Genomic DNA, 17620 nt, shown 5'->3' on the forward strand with positions numbered 1-17620 from the left:
AGATTAGAGCAGGGGCTCAGTCTGAATTGGACAAAGAAACAACTTTGTGGCAACACACTGCTGCCTTGTTCAATATCACTCACACTCGGATGGAGACATTCACTCGGTGCATTCTCATACCAGCCCTGTTTTCTCACAGTTTCCCTGACCCCAGAGTGTGACTGTCACTTCTGGAGCAGAAAAACTTCAGAGGGAAACTGTGTCTTATGAAAGATGTGCTCCCCTTCTCTTGTCCATATGGCCTGATTGCACTCACGCTGAGAGACTAATGGTAGCATCAGACCTAATGACACAGACTGTCACGTCTCAAGCCTTGATGTGATTACACAGGTCAGTTTTACTATTAATTATTCATCCACACAGTTCATTAAAGCAGCGGTGTACGGGCAGGGTACAGGTATGACAGCTGGGGTTGGGTAAGTTGTCACCTTGATCCTTCGCAAAATGTTTTCAGGGGGTTTATATGGAGCTAAAAATGGACTTCAGTCTGCAGATTACAAATCCATCATCATTAAGTCATGCAGATGTTTCCAAGAAAGGCCTTTCAAAACCTGACAACAAGAAGCACTTACAAGTTGATTACAGTGGACTGTAAGACAGTGTTAAAGTAGTAAACTGTACTTGCATGGTACATCTTTAACAAAAAGAAAACATGCATTCAAAATGTTTTATCCTGGATTTTTATTTTAACCCTGAATGCAAGACAGGCTCCCGTACATCAGGAGCATACAGTACACAGAACAAATGGGCTTTGCCATGACAAGTAAATGTCATTGATGTAGCAATGTCAACAAAACTATTTGACTTTCCCGAAGCTGAACAGGAACTGCACTGCTTTCTGAGTCAAGTCCAATATACCAATATGCTATCATTACTTTGACTTTAAACATCAAGGCTTCACTTAATTCACTCAAATCACCGTATTTTTTTTAAAATAAAGCCAAACATAGATAAAACAAGAATTCAGTCTTTGTAAATGAAACTGATGGACCATCCAAATTGTTGCTGCTTGGTTGAGCTCCACGATCAAGAGTGCAGCAACACAGCAAATACTGCAACAGTAAATCAAACAGGTCTATGAAATCAGCCTGTCTGTAGGTCAGCATGAACAAAAACATGTGGTTCTTTCAGTTTAGTTAGAAATTTCACATTTGTAATAAATCAGCAGCCATTCATTTTAGTCTAGTAGTCCACTTCAATGTCTTCCACAACTGTGGAACTCCATGCTGATAACATTAGACAACATCATTAGAAGATAATGTGTGTGCAAGTGTGGATGAACAGGCTGGTGCCACATCAAAATAACAGTTTGTACAGTACAGTTCTCTGTAAAACCTTTCAAAGCTCACCGTTATTCATGCACAAAGACAAAACTTGCTTGCAGATGAAAGTCACCAACAGGCGTTTGGGTTCACAGTACGGTTAGACTCGCATGTCAATCTACAAATAAAGGGAGCCTATAATTCAGACATTTATCAGACCTTAACTTCCAACATAATGAATATTGATGATTCAACAATAAATTAGAAAATCACTTATTTTAATTCCTTGTATTTATTTCTGTATTCTAATATCCAGAGAACAGTTTTAGTGTAGTTCCTGAAATATAATGGGATTTTATGCAGTGAAATTGTTTAATATGTTGATAAATTAGTATTTGTAACCGCAATCCAGTACAATAAAACTAATAAGTAAAACTAATTAAAAATTAAAAAGGTAAAAACAACTCTCTAGAATCAACTGCTGCAGCGTGCATGCCTCATAAAAACAGGGTACACTTACTTACATGTGTTGTTTGAGTGCAGATTTTACTTTTTATGTCTAAATCTGTTTAAACCTAAGATTCTTTGATGTTTGCCAAGCTGCCCTGTTTTGCAAAAGGCCATTTGGTGCACTGCCACATCATGTTACCTAATTAAAAATATCTATTCTCATGGTCAAACTCATTGAACTTTAAGTGTAAGCCAAACTAAACGGATAATATTGATGAGATTAGCGTCGTCTCGAGTGACTCCTGTCTCTGCTGTTGCTGTGTCTCCTGTACCTCCTGCTGTAATGGCTGTGACTCCTCCTCTCTCTGCTTTTATTGCTGCTCCTAGAGCTGTCTCTGCTGTATCTGCGGCGACTATGCCTGCCGCTCCTCCCTCTGCTGTAACTCCTCCCACTGCTGCTCCTGCTCCTGTCCCGGCTGGAGCTTGTGCTTCTATGGTGACGGCTGTTGCTGTGTCTCCTGCTCCCGTGGTGACTGGAGCTCCTCTTGTGACGGCTAGAGCTTCTCCTACGCCGACTTGTGCTCCTTTTCCTTCTGCTGTAGCTATGGGAGCGCCTCCTCCTCCCCCGGCTGTAGGAGCTCCTCTCTCCATGGTTGTGGTCTCTGTCCCTCCCCCGCTCCCTGCTGTGCCTACTCCTGGCCATATCTTCCCTCCTTCCTTCCCTCTCTTTCTTCCTATCGTCTCCTCCTCTCCTCTCCTCTGTTGCTTTGTTTCTCCCCAAAACTTGGGAGTGCCCGCTAGATTTGGAGGCCTTCTTCTCTTTGCTCTCGACCTCCTTCAGTCCGTTCACCAGTCCCAGGACCCCTAACATCACCTCACTGCCTACAGGATCTGAGGCCTCCTCACTCGTTTCAGGGCCTTCCTCCTCCTGCGTGCCTGCAGGTCTTGAGGTTTTACCGCTGCTCTTCTTCAATAGGTTACAAAGAAGCCGATCCCTGAGCTCCTTCTCTCGCCGCTGGAGCTCCAGAGCACGCTCTTTCTCCACCTCCACCCTGTGGAGCTCCTCCTCCTGCTTGCGTCGGCAGGCCTCCAGCTGCTGAAGACGAGCTAGTTCCTCCTTCTGACGAGCCTGCTCCTGCCTTTCCCGCTCCTCCCGTTCAGCCTTCTCTTTCTCCTGCTGCTGCTGCTTCAGTGTCTGGAGGACAGGAGGAAACAATGTGAAGATAAGAGAAACTATACATATGAAAAAAATGATCAGCAAAGTTGCAAACATTAAAGTTAAAAATCTATGGTGCGTTTACACCAACCAGGCCTGTATGTGTGTGTTCTCTGTGCACATGCTGTACCTTGGCCCTGGCCAGCAGCTCAGCAATGAGCCGAATGGATTCCAGGTTGCGCTGAGCCAGCAGCAGCCTCCTCTCCTCCATGGCAATCTTCATCTGCAGCTTCTTCTGCTCCTCTTCCTGCTGTCGCCTCACCCGCTTCAGGTTCTTCCTCTCTTCTCTCTCCCGCAGCTTCTGCTCACGTTTTCGGATCTTCTCTTCCTTCTTCCGCTCCTTCTCCTCCTCTTCCTGCTCCTTCTGTTTCCTGAAAAAAAAGATTGATTTTACTAGAAATATTTTGGTATTCAAACTTCTCAAACAGTGCTGTGTAGAAATGCATCGTAACATTCCTCATTACCGTGAGTGTAAAATGTAATCAACCAAACATACATTGTTACTTTTTATTGTCACACACTCAATGTTAAACAGCAACTGACCCTTCACTAAGCCCCTCCCTTAAAAGGTCACTGACCAATCCTACGTTAGCAACTGCAACTAGGCGCGGGAGGCCAGTCAAGCTTTCAGAAGAAAGAGAAATGCTTAAACAGTGTGCATATGGAATCCCAAACCCTTGTTATTTAGATGAGAAAAACTGGCCTTAGACTTTGTGGAAGTTCTGACTCTAAAAAAATGATTGTGAATGAATGAAAGTGATTTTTTTTTCTTAGCTGTAAAAAAAATTAGGAGTTATAGTTGGGTTAATTTCATGGAGATGTGAACATTTCTATGGCTTTTATGCACAAAGATCTCTTAAAAGAGGAGAGTCATTTTATTTTTACATTGTATTTTTAATATTTCCTATCTGAAGGTGTATTTGAGGTTTAACTACTATTTGAACTCTTATTCAACCCCCTTCTTTCCCATAAAATGTGATTGTGAAAGTACAGCATTACTCATCGTGAGCCTTGACCCTGACTCACAGATTTACAAGAATCTTCTTGAGTCCTTTTTCATCATAAACTAACTGACTGACTGAGTAACTGAGTGAGTGAGTGAGTGCCGGTACTTTCAGAGCCATAAAGAGAGAGAGTTGTGACATTGCAATGGCGAATCATGGAGCATATTGGACCTCCACTGACGCGACTCTCTCTCTGCTTGGCTCTGGATACTTTGTTCGGGGAGTAGTGCACATATCCAGGGGTAGTTTCGGGTCTTTGTTTTAAAGGTTTCCGTGGGTTGGTCTTAACAGAAAATGATCTTATTTAAATTAGAAATGGGACCTTAATTAACAAACAGCAAAAACAACCGTTTGAGCCGAGACGAAGAGATAGGGGGAGAGAGACTCAGATCGCACCCAAGTTACATCTGTAATATGATGTTACTGATTTATTTTTTACTAACATATATACTTATGGCCTGCGGGAGACTTATGACTACGTTTTTATTTCAAAGAAAATTAAGCAGGAACCGCAATAAGAAGCCTGTGAGTGACTTTATCGATCAAATAACTTCCTGGAAAAGTTACAAATTAAGTTAAAAAAAACAACAACAATGGCCCGGGAAACACTTCAAAATAAAAACATTGTGTACAAACGAGGGGAGTCAGAATTCCAGATCGGGCTTTTACTTTGAAAAAGACAACTGGAAGTGTTGGAAGTGACCTACTTTACTCTCCATGCTTGTGACTTTTACTACAGGAAGAGATATTGATATTGCTGTCAGACATCAATAGGACACATTACAATTCATTTTCACCGTGTATTTTGACTGAGAACCGTGCGCAGCTCACGGTAAAAATAGGCGAAACCTCCTATTCTCTACATTTTCGGCATGCATTTAAAATGAAAATGAACACATTCCACAGCCGTCACTCAAACGCCACGCCCGCCTCCAGTGTTGCCCACAAAAGCGCACATTGACCTGATGCGGTCAGCCACATTTTAGGTTTTGACCTAGTCTTGTTCTTTTGTATCTTCCATTATACCTTTCCTCCTCCTTGCGCCGCTCCTCTTCTTCCTTCTCCCGTCGTTTCTGCTCCTCTCTCTGCCTCTCCAGCTCCTGTAACTTCAGCCTCTCCAGGCTCCTCCTCTTCAGAGCCAACTCACTCAGGTGCTTGCTGGTGTCAAAGGCCACCTGAGAAAAACAAATACACAGACACCATGTTACAAAAAAAGAGATTTCATCGCAAATATACTACAATGAACAACACCCTTTTTTCTTGCAGTCCCCACTACATAGCTTGATAATGTTATTATAGTATGCTGCCTGTAGATTATCACAGTGCTTTCATGATAACTCACTTGCTACAATTCGTATCATCAAGCAGGGTTTAGAGGTTTCTTGTTTTTGTATGCGAGCGAGGTAAAACCCTTCACTTTCAGACATGAGCTGGTGAGATTATAAGAGGCTTTCTTTTTTGTAGCAACGTAATTTACCATCAGAACCAACTAAAAATATTTTCTTTTATTCCTAGTTAATGTGTTTATGCAGATCTTTCTTTGCTTCTTTCACTCTAATTCAGATTTCAGAGTGAAGCTTTATCCTGTGGATTAAGAGGCCTGGCACTCCCCCACCCTCATTATCTTTGAAATAACGATGACACAGCTTTCATTCTTGTTCCACTAAAAGGTCTTAAAGTTGCTATGCAACTCTGAACATCACAATCTAATTGCTAAAATCTGCTTATCTGCAATATCACTACAGCAGCTGCAGTTCACTGGTGGCAAATCAGACGTATGCAGATCTCTGATGTGCCCTTAGTGGTCATTCAGACCAAAAATAGCAACGTGTTAATAGAACTGCAAAGTCTGCAGTTATTGGTGATAAAACTTTGTATGATGAAGGATAGGATCGGTTAGCAAGCTCATCAGATGCAAGTTTGTTAGTGTTGGATCGGGCAACAAACCCTCTTACCTTGACTTCAATGCTTTGCAGGAAAAGTTGAGCCATTTTCAAATGTTTTGTCTTTCCTATTTTGCTTTTTATTGTAACTTAGCTACAAATAAGGCTACACTACTAGCTCTAAGCTATGGCACATATGTGGATTTAATGTATGTACAGTTTAGTTTAACATATGTACAGTGAAAAAGGAGGAAACACAGAGGCTGCGTTCACTATTATTGTCATTGATAAAAGCCACTTCTAAACACACTTTTATCATGAGTTACTCAGGTCCTCACCACTCTGCCTGTTAAATTTTGAACTTCTAGGTTTGTCAAGCCACACTGTCATAAATTTGGGAACTCAAACAAATTAATCAAGCTTAAGAAATGGTATATCAACTACTCCATACTGCCTTTGTTTGACATATTTCAATGGTTCAGTTGAAAAATTGGCAAAAGAAAAAAGTAATTGCTTGCAGTGTTCTTGCCATAAACATTCACTTAGAAAGTGAGTTACTGTACATTCATAGGGGCCTGTCGTACCTTGATGTTGCAGGCCACTGCCTTTCCATCGTCTCCTTTCAGCATCAGCTTCATGCTGCGCAGAGTGTCCATTGCCTTGGTGAAGCCGCAGTACTCCTGGTACTGGACATAAGCCTCAAAGTTCAGGTGACCCCCAAAACTGAATGTGTTGAAGTTCTTGTCCAGCATCTCTTCTCTGTACGGGTCCAGCATGGGGATGTCAACATTTCGCACCTGCATTCAAAAAAATACCATATTAATAAAAACAAACTGTTTTTTCCCGCTTATAACCAAATATCGATGCAGTGACAATATTATATACATAACTTTCTGGGATTTCTTGCATTTTTTAACTTTTAAACTTTAGTTGTTTCCTTAAATGTTCTCAGTCAAATAAGTTAAAGAAATTCAATAAATTAAATTAACTCAAACAACAACAAATACAGTATCTTTCTGGAACTGACTGAAACAAAGTTCATTAACTTCTGATCTTTAACAAAATCAATACATAAAGAACTGACCAGTTTGTGAGGGGATACTACAGTGTTACACAGCAGCAACTCATTATGACACTAATAGTAGGTATTTGTGTAACAAAAAAGTGTACAAATTTTGTACAAATATAATAACACCTTCCTTACCCACATTAATGGTAAAAAAAAAAAACAGGCCCAAAAGAATAGCTCTTTAATAATTTCCTGCATGATTTGTTACTTGTGCAGGGAATGCCACAACACATACGTTGTGTCTTACAGTCTTAAAAATAACATAATGTCAAATTGGCACTCAGCTTAATTTTCTGTGAAATATACTGTGGAAAGCAAAACCCTGCATCACCTTGCCAAATGTCTGAAATACAGTAATGAGAGCGTCTTCAGAGGGCCGGTCTGGAAACTGGCTGTCTTTCTGGCTGAACCAGCGGCAAGGAAGTCCCTCCAGGTGGATGGTATCAGGCCTCTCCCCTGGCAGAGTCTCATTCATGTCCTTTGCGTCACGGAAGAAGGAGTCCCAGTCGTGCCGTGTAGGAAAGTCCACTTTATTCTCTACTGCACGAACCTGAGGTCAACAATGGGGGGGGGGTGTTAATGAGTAATCAGGTGACAGTTACAAGGTACAACTACATGCAGACTAATGCAAGAGTCCTCCAATTAATTATATTGTTATTGAAAGTAAGTTAGACACGAATTGATTTTACGTCATGGTAATTTCAGAGGCTGTTTGTTGTGATGTGTACTAATAATAATACTTCATTAAACTGAAGAGTTTTTCTATTATTGACATTAATGGGAAAGGCAAAATCTTGGAAGCATCTGTCCATTAAACACAAGGCAACTTATCTCCAGACACAGCAATAAACAACACACACAGAAAAGCACAATAATGTCAGTCTCACCTTCAGAACATCAGTAAATCCACTGAGTTTGATGCTCTTCCCATCCAGACGGCTCAGCAGGCTCTTGACCACTGTCCTGTTTTCCACCTCACCCTCAAAGCGGATGAAGTCCATTGTGCTCTTGGATATCCGAAGAGCTGAAAACTGGTCGGGAGCAACCATGGACTTTACCCTCTCCATTACCTCCCAGTTGGAGATGCTCTTGCCTGGCAGCTTCAGCTGCGGCAAAGCGACACTGATAGTCATTTTGGCGATGGGCTTGAGGTACAGGTTGTACTCAGAGGAGAGGCACACTGCCTCTGCAGTGTCGTGGACAATGGTGGTCATTGTTGCAGACATTTGGGAAAGCTGCAAAAAAAATGTTTGAGACAGTAAAGATTATCAACATACGTTAGCTGGACTTTGAAAAACCCTTTATATGGCACTTTTCTTCAAACAGCTAGCTAACCTAGCATAACGTAACGGGCATTAACGTTACTAGGCTACATCGGCTATTCTTAATACTTGTTCTTTTAGCTACTGGATCTTGTCAATCAAACGGAAAGCTTTTTTGTCATTTGTTTAAGTTCCCTATTTTGACTAAATTATAAATATAAACCAAAATTAAGCTGTATGCTAACGTGAAATGCTGTACACGTTAGCTGTAATATTAGCGAACTATAGCAGTGAGCGTTAGCATTAGAGCCTAATAGCAGATAAACTCACGGGCTGTTTAATTATTTCAGCAGCGTTAACAGTACATAGTCGGTGTCAGACAATATAACAGCTATTACGTGAAAACATCTTTGGTCAAAAACAACAGTCAACGTTACTGTAGTTTCTAGATGGTTGCAGGCTAGGTAACGTTAGCATGAATGCTTGTGTCTCTTTAGCTTCATCATTAGCCCTGGTTCTTTTACATCAAGTGATGCTGACGTCATTTATCTCAGTAGAATACAAAACCACATACCTAACATCGGTTAGCGTCCTGTCAAGAAAAACAATACCGAAATTATTGTATTGATTTAAGGAGAAAGAAACACAGCAAGAAAAAAGACAGCAACTACATGCCACTTCCGCTTGTGGTCAACTTTGACCTAAGAAAGGAACAACGAGTAGCAGCACTAAAGGGGCATTACTTCAGAACAGCGACACCATGTGGAAGATGTGAATAGGAAATACAGAAAAACAGAACAGCTTTATTAGCCAATTATGTGGGCCCAAACAAGGAATTTGACTCCGGTTTTTCTTTGCTCTCAATGTACAGACAACCTGAACATGTGTTACACAGCAGCAACTCATTCTGACACTAACAGTAGGTATTAGTGTTCAAAGTTTGTACAGAAAAAAATTTAACTGCTGTCTTGCCTATTGAAATAGTCTACCCAAATCATTTTTGAGTTCACATCATTAGTTAAATGGAGACCACCTGTGTGTTGTCAAGGGGTAACAGAAAAACAGAAGATTGCAGAATAAATGTACCTGTATCTATAAACAACTATATTTCTCTAATCTCTCCCCTTTGAACAGCACTTTAACCACATCAGAAAAACTGCCTTTTTCCATCTCAAAAGCATCGCCCATCTTCGCCCCTCCCTCTCTTTCTCAGCAGCCAAAACGCTCATCCACACATTCATCACCTCACGACTGGACTATTGCAATAGCATCCTTTATGGCTCATCCTCCAAAATCCTCAATAAACTACAATACATCCAAATCTCAGCCGCCCGTCTGCTCACCCACTCTCGCACCAGAGATCATATTACCCTAGTCATTCAAAACCTCCACTGGTTCCCCATTCAGTATAAAATCCAATTCAAAATCCTTCTCATCACTTACAAGGCCCTCCACAACGTAGCCCCCTCCTACTTCACTGACCTTCATCTGTAACCTCAGATCCGCCAACCTCCTCACCCCTCTTACCCGATCCAAGCACTGGACTTAGGGGCTCTATTGTTGCCCCCTCCCTCTGGAACTCTCTTCCCCAACACCTCAGACACTGTCCCTCACTCCCCTCTTTCAAAACTGGACTCAAAACCCACATTTTTAAATCTGCCTTTAATCTGTGACATCTCATTATGTTATTGTTGTAATTGTTTTATATTATATAAGAGTTAAATATCTTAAAAGGCTGGTGGTTACTCTTATAGGCGCTCTATGTCAGGGTGATAACAGATCATCTGGCTGACAGCACACATTTGTAACTGGCTTGATGGCTATTTGAGAAAGTGCACATATTAGTAGCTTGGTGGCTATTTGGCAATGTTGGTCAACAGCCAGGCTTTTATTGAATGCCATCATCACTATGGCAATTGTTTTGGGGAGTGAGTGAGAGATGGGGATACATTGGACATGGATTAGTCCAACAGCAAAGGCCCCGGGCAAAAAAGTTGGCACAGTTTCCCTGAAAAGATTGCAGAGGAATTTACATAATAGGCATTAGTCCCTTCACTTTGTATGTAGGTCAGTAGCTGCAGTCACAGCCTCTCTACTGCTTCCTGATCAGCAGCAATCTAACAAATAGGCTGCCTAGGGCTACCAGACTCTGGGATCTACTGGCCCAGTAAAAACCTCATCCCTTTAATGACCTCTATAAATCTTGTTTGACGAGTGAGGCAAAAACAGGGATCAGAAAAACATCAAAGTAACAGACTGTGACTCAAGAGCATTTACATAAACACAAGCAACACATTTGTGATTGTGATGAGCGTAAACATGTAATCCCGCTTTTATGTGGGTCATTGGTTCTGGTGAAGATGAAGAGGAAGACAGACCCGGACAGGGAGCTGAAAGAATATCAGTCAAGCCGATTGTCTGAGCTGTGGTTATCAGTCCAGTGCCAGGCGTTAAGTGTATTGACTAAATGTGTACCATGTCCTTCTCAGACATGTGCTGCCTTTGAATACAGTTTAACTTGCTTAGTTCTTACATGATTGCCTCTTATCCTCTGGGTCATTCCAGGGGTAGCAGACTCAAATACGTGCCTAACAGGAACAAAAAAAACTTTAGTATATAAAATGTTATATTTAAAATCCTAACCCAATAAAACTTAAACTAGACCAGTGTCGAGTTATAGGTCAGTCCAGATCACTTAATCATCTGTGAGGACCTTCGGCCTTTGTAACAAAGGAAATACACACACATGAACACAAATACACACAACAGGTGCAGAATGGGGACTGCCTGTGAATATATTGGGTGCAGTGTTACATGGGCAGCATGTGGACAGGAAGCTGTGGATTTACTGTAAAAGCTGGGACAAAGCTGGCACAAGGGGGGTCATCAGATCATCAATTATTCAGCACCAACAGACAGGGACAATCACTCGGTGTCAGCATGACCGGCAAACAAAATATCCAGCGCTGACAATCATGTGTCTCCTCCTTCTCAATGATTCAATGTTCCTACTTTTCTGTGGATTTGTTGGCTTGGATGGCTGGGCACTGAGTCGGGTTTTATGCAAACCATTATTGCTTTATTTCACATTCAAGGATGAGACATAATGAGAAGGATGACATCGGCTCAGTTACAGTGTATTCACACCACATAATAACTTCACATTGTATCACAAAGAAGACAGCAACAAAGACTAACAGACAGAAAATATGACAGTGTACAGCATTTACAATTCCCCTGTTCATGCATCTGAAAAAGTGACATCAAAGTTTGTTTTTACACTTCTACATCAAAAGGTGATTTGAGTACAAAAGGGGAAATCTGTGATGTGTCATTGAGCCAATAATCAGATATAAGAAAAAGGTTCACATATTTGGGAGAACAGTCAAAAAGTCAATGTGCACCTCAGATAAACGGACAAAACATTCTGGTCTGGACTCTTTACTTTCCACAGATGACACAGACATAATTAATGTATGATTGTGTACATGCAAGGTTAGAGCAGAACAATAACAGGCAACTTATTTCATATAAAATCTGGTCCAGACTGAATGTGTATTGCATATTTACTAAAGAAATAATCAGTGCTAAGCTGTTTGTCTGTGGAACTCAACCTTAACCTGACCTGAATAGTTATTTAATTGCGACATGAGCCAATTCTGCATGAAATTGTAAATCTACTGTATGTGATTATTTGGAAATTCAAAATAAAACAGTAAATATAAATCAAGAAATGAGGATTTGCAGAAACACTGCAAAAACACGGCAATCTGCTGTTGGAGGCCCATACCACTTAAAGTCCTGTGACAATGAGTCAGAGGATGTGAGGTACATAATGATCAGTTCTCCCTGTGCTTCCACCCAGTAAAATAGTCCTCACTGCGGATCAGCGTCTTTATAAAGGTATATGTGTAGAACTAAAGCCATGGCACCCTGCCTAACTACATCAACCTTCTTTTGGTGTCAACTTTTGTTTAACAGAAGCAAAATGGAGAGAAAAAACCTCACATAGTCTCATTTGGACTTTGATATATACAGTGCATTATACAACTAAAGGTGGAATCACCTTCTTATATCATATCTAAACAAATAATTCTGACATGGGAACAATAACAGACGACATGGTTTTAGTTTGAGCAGTAATCAAAAACTACCTTCAAAGTGACAAGTGCGATCGTGTCAGCTGTCCATAGTTGTTTGGAAATACAACATTCCTGTGGTTACAACAGCTTGAATACTTGCTACTTCAAATAAAAAAAAGACTGATTAACATTACATACATGTCCTACAAATTTCAGCACCATTTAATCTAATGAGGTGGAAATATAGAAAATTAGTTCTATAAATATATTAATGAACTCTGCAAATAAAAACACCAGATTTTGGAAAACCGTGCTGAATGAAAGGTGAGTGTTATTCTCAAATCCCTCACCGCTGTGACTCAAAACTAAAGTGACAATCTCATACAATCCTGCCTGCTGCTTTTGCATTAGTGTAAACATAGTTTTAGTGTAAGGTATTAAACAAAACAAAACAGGTGGAATGTTTGCTACCTGCTCTAAAACACTAAATAAAACATTGTGGAAAAGACACAAAAATAATAAGAGCTATAGTTCAGTTTTAACTCAATGAATTGTTGTGCAAATAAAATGCTACATGTGATCAACATAAGCCTAACAACTGCAATAGGAATAAAAATAAGTTAGATTATTAGACAAACAGAAATGTGGGGTTTATTCGTGTAAAATCCTATCATAATATAATTTTAAAATCAGTGTGATAAGGTTGTGTATTTTTAATGTTGGTCATAAAAATCCCTGACCTGCCGGCTTATAAAGGTGAGAGAACTGTATTTTGTAAATCATCGCTGGTTTATATCAGAGTTTTGTAATTTTATCCAAACAGGTTGGACAGCGGTCGTGTTCGGAGGGGGCTGCTGGGAAGCTCCTCTCCTCTTCCCACCTCCCCCGTGTCCCTGAAGGAGGCGCTGTGGATGATCTGAGCTCGGTGGCGTCCGCGATGCAGCCGTGCGTTCAGCCGGCCCAGAGACGACTTCCTCTGCATCCCCCCCTTGACCTTCTCTGTCGCCCCTGCATCCTCCGCTGACTCAGCTGGTGGGTTCAGGAGCCGCAGAGGGTTCAGATTACCCTGGAGAACTCTGGGAAAGCGCCATCCACGCCCGCCGCCACTGCCACTGTTGCTGTTTTCATTGTCAGACTCGGGTCCTGGTGAGGTGACCACTCCTTCCTCCTGCAGGTCGGCGGCCAGCGGGGGCGGCAGGTACTGGATGGCTCGCCTGCCGCTGTAGTCGCGAGCCTCAGGATCTGCCTCCCAGTCTGACAGCAACACACGAACCACCTGTCAATCACAGCACAGTAAATACATACAGAACAACTCAAGAAACAAAAACTGTTTCATGCCTTTAATGCAGAATTCACACTTGCTTTTTTGACCAATAGTAATACTGCCAACTTGTTTCTTTTTCTTTTTGAATAGATAAGACCACAGTCAATTTATAGACTTGTTTGTTTGTTTGCCTAATTTGGTATGGACTGTAGCCATCTAAATGGATGATACTGTACCATTATCTACTGGATCAATTCCAAAGTTTTTGTTCCTACGAGTCATTTCGACACACAAATTTGTAAAAAATTTTGTGTGTAAGAATTCCATAAGACAAAGTATTAAATCCTGTGCCTTAATGTTCGCCCAAAAACAAGCTTTCAAAATGCATTAATTTAGCTTCCAGGGGAATGTTCATGATCGTACGCCAGAGTCTGTTTCGTAAACATTGTCAGGTTGTTGGATTGTTGCTGTCATTTTTAGAAACATACTTTCAATTTACTTTGTTTTGGATTAAATGAATAGCGAGTTTAAGCCCTATAGTCTTTTTAACTCATTTTGTTTAAAAATACTGGTGATGCACATTAAGTTAAAATTAGATCTTTCTTTTTATAGATGATCCACTTTTTCTTTTCAAAGAGGAACATGAATAATTCGGGCTGAAGCAGATGGAGAGTATACAATTATCTGCTGCTTCACTGAGCACGTGTAACACATGACACAACACTAAACCACCACTGTCCAGGCAACCCACCTGTGTGTGTCCATGCATGGCTGCCAGGTGTAGCGGTGTGTATCCAGCACTTGATCTCACATTCACATTCACAGGTATGTTGCTGTCTTTTGCAAAGGTCAGCAGCTGTGAGAGCAGCTCAGCTTTGCCCTGCTTAGCCGCCCAGTGAAGGCAGGTGAACCCCGTCACAAAATCTCTCTTGACTACTAGGCTGGGCTCCACAGCGAGCAGAGACTGCAGGCTCTCCCACAGGCCTTCTGAGGCGCATAGCATCCACTCGTGTTCCAGTGGGTCCAGGGTCACTGAGGCGCAGTCCTCATCGGTGGCGGAGGAGAGGATAGATGTTGAATCTCCATCGCTCCTGACTGAGTCCCGCAACCGTGAACTGCGGTTGATCAGAGACCTCCGAACCTGCAAAAAGAGAACATGAGTAACACATACATACTTAATGCCATTTGTGGAAGGCTGTCTAAACAAAAGTAGGTCCAATACTAGAGTAATGACCACCACTGTTAATCACAATGAAGTATTTTAACGTTTTAAACTGTCAGTTGTTTTGGCTGTTACCTTTGACAATCACCAGAGAGGGTCATAGGTTAAAGGGCCTGAGAGTAGAGGAAAGCTGGATTACATCACTCTGTTAAATCTACCAGTTATATAAGATAGTATACTGTTTCTACTCCCGTCTACTACTGTCACGCTTCATGAATATTGCATTTCTGGTCACACCCTAAATGTCTGTGACAACTATCAGCTGTGCTTTTGGCCAGTGTGCATGTTGCACAGCGGCAAATGCAGGGGAACCTGCTTAATTTAATCTCTGGACGCCTGTGTGTCATTCAGGTTTTTGGAGCACACCCAAAGGAGCAACACATGCTGTGACATCACTGCTTTAGGAGTGGCCAAAGAATAAGGTGGTTTAAAGTTTGAAACAATCAAGAGAAGTGCAGCAGCATTTTTCTGTGATATCCGAATCCGTGGTTTCAACAGGTTTAAGCACATTCTTGTAAACACACTTTTGCTCATGCTTTTATTGTTACTTGTTGTAACTGCTCCACCCTTTTGAGACATTTGTAAAGCTGCATAATAATCAACATAATTCTGAATCATAATAATCATCGACTTGGACGTTTTTTCATGCCTGAGAAACAAAGTGTCTCACCTGAGGAGAACTGCTCATCATCAGCTCTATGAAGTTCCTGCGACTTCCTTTGGGCGTGTTGATATCTCCGATAGGGTCCAGCCCTTCAAAGGGGCTGTCTTCAGATAGACAGCTAATCAGCATGGCCCGCTGGGACCCTTTGGACACCCTGCGTGACCCTCTCACCTGCTGATTGTGTGACCCCGCAGGGTGAGCCTGGTCCAGATCTGAAACCCCAATAACTGGGGCTGACTCACGTCTCCTCCTGTCCCTCAGCTTCACCTCCCCTCCTCCGCCAGGAGTAGGAGTAGATGAGCTGCTCCTGTTATTCGAGGAGGGGGCTGCAGGTTGGTCATTGCCATTAGACCTGTTGTCATTGTCCAGGCCAGAAGCCAAGAGGAGGGATGTTCCTGTGGAATCATTGCACATGTCTTATTCTGTAATGTGAGTCAATGGCTTAATCTGAACCTTAACTGACTCCAAAGCAACCTTTCCAATGTAATCCCCACAGGTATGCAAGACGTCTGTCTACTAATCCTCTTTGTGTGATTATTATATTGAATTATTGTAGACTTTGACTGATTTTTGAGAAGAAAGTAGGTCAAAATTAAAGGTATTGATCATTAGGTTTTTACCACATAAGGTACTGGCCTTCATAAACAATGGCCCAACAGTGATAAATGGTCATTTTGTCTTTAAATGACGGTCAGGATGAGACAAAAAAATCAAACCATATGCCATTTTACAAATTTAAGGTTAGACAAAGAGTTACTTTAATACAAATGTACAGTTAAGAAGAGCAAGCCTAAGCCTAGAAATAGCCTAAAAATGAACGGATATTCTGTTAAATAATATAAACAATGGACAAAAGCCACTGCAAATGAACTATAAAATCAACAAACGGTATCCCTCACCTGTTTGGCCTCCGTTGTCATTGTTGCTGTTGACATAGCTGTTGTCCAGTGTCTCCTGAATATTACCGTTGCACTCCGCGTGATCGTGGCCGTCTGTGTCCGCACGCATCACCGATTCCGTGATGCCTTCTGTGTTTAAGCACACAAATTTCACTCCATTTTCCACCTGCACGTAACCCACGCTGTCCACAATGCGTTTCAGCTCCTCGATCTCCACCCCTTCCTTCGACTGGTCATTCTCCCCCGAAGCTGATAGGAAATGATCGATCAGCTCCATCTGTTGGACCCTCCCTCCTCTCTCCATCAGGAACTCCTGCACGGCTTGCTCAGTGCTCTGGGACGCCATCATCATCCCACCCGGCGGGCCGAACCGAGCCAGCAAAGATGGCTAAAAAAGCAGCACAAGAACGTTACAAATTGAATCCATGTTCACGCTGCTGTCATTTAATGTGGTCTATGGCGATGGTTGACAGCATCTTCACCGTCCTCCTCCTCCTCTCATCCATGGGGAGTGTCTGGCTGTGGCAGATAGGGGTCGCACGTCGCTGAAGCATACAAGCAAACATCCCATCGCTGCAAAAATCACGATGCGTTCTCGTGCTCCTCGTAAATTCCAACTACCAATTACTAATAAACTCCAACACGACTCGTACAAGCATTAGCTATAGCACTCTGATATTTGTTTTAATTTAAGTTTTGAGTGAGACGTGATGCTTTGAGAAAGAAGGGAAAACATAATTTGGGCATCTGTTAGGTTACTAACTCATTGAGATCTCGAAGCCTCACTACAGCTTGTTGATCGTTTTTGTGATTTGATTTGATTTTTTTACCAGACATGCAATGTTTTTTTTTGAACTGCTGAACAAACAAAAATGCGTCAGTGTAAAAAAAAAGGTGAAAAATATGGATTAGAACCTACTTATCTTTTACATACTGCGATATTTTTATTTATCATTTTTTCTGGGGAAAAAAAGAATACTATGCATCAACTTCAAAGTAGAGGAACTGATGGCTGTAGAAGCTGCGTGGAATTCAGCCCAACAATTTTTCTGACAGTCTCCACTGTGCCCTGAACGACACTGGGAAAATTAAGTTGCGCTGTACCATTCCATAAAGAAGGGGGTGTGTGAGTATAACTACAGTAAATTAACACGCTTTGACCGCTTTTTCTGCCAGTTGTAGTGTATTTTATTCTTTATCAAAGTTGGATAGTTGAGGTTCCACTGCAGTTTCCTGTAAAATATTTTATTTTAGTTTTATAGCAAATTTACAAAATATAGAATCAACCTCATGTCTATCTTGTTTCGAGTGGTCTAGTCTGTCCAGTTGTCGACGGCAGCAGC

At 41.6% G+C, this 17620-nt stretch overlaps 2 protein-coding genes across 2 annotated transcripts; both read right to left on the reverse strand.

Annotated features, from left to right (window-relative positions):
* Positions 1–1327: 1327 nt before the first annotated feature.
* On the reverse strand, positions 1328–8816 carry akap17a (A kinase (PRKA) anchor protein 17A). The gene is made up of 7 exons (XM_069663201.1): positions 8721–8816; positions 7772–8119; positions 7216–7434; positions 6400–6612; positions 4959–5107; positions 3059–3299; positions 1328–2907 (listed from the first exon to the last, which is right to left on the reverse strand). The coding sequence occupies exons 2-7, from the start codon at positions 8108–8110 to the stop codon at positions 1993–1995; spliced, it is 2076 nt and encodes a 691-aa protein (XP_069519302.1). The 5' UTR covers positions 8111–8119; positions 8721–8816; the 3' UTR covers positions 1328–1992.
* Positions 8817–11235: 2419 nt separating this feature from the next.
* sowahca (sosondowah ankyrin repeat domain family Ca) lies at positions 11236–16812 on the reverse strand. The gene is made up of 4 exons (XM_069663516.1): positions 16278–16812; positions 15385–15773; positions 14244–14633; positions 11236–13504 (listed from the first exon to the last, which is right to left on the reverse strand). Exons 1-4 carry the CDS (start codon positions 16627–16629, stop codon positions 13040–13042), a joined length of 1596 nt encoding a protein of 531 aa, XP_069519617.1. The 5' UTR covers positions 16630–16812; the 3' UTR covers positions 11236–13039.
* Positions 16813–17620: the final 808 nt, after the last annotated feature.

Source organism: Semicossyphus pulcher, unplaced genomic scaffold (assembly GCF_022749685.1).
Source record: "Semicossyphus pulcher isolate SPU_LCO1_2020_fin unplaced genomic scaffold, fSemPul1.0.p SCAF_15, whole genome shotgun sequence".
Classification (NCBI taxonomy): domain Eukaryota; kingdom Metazoa; phylum Chordata; class Actinopteri; order Labriformes; family Labridae; genus Semicossyphus; species Semicossyphus pulcher.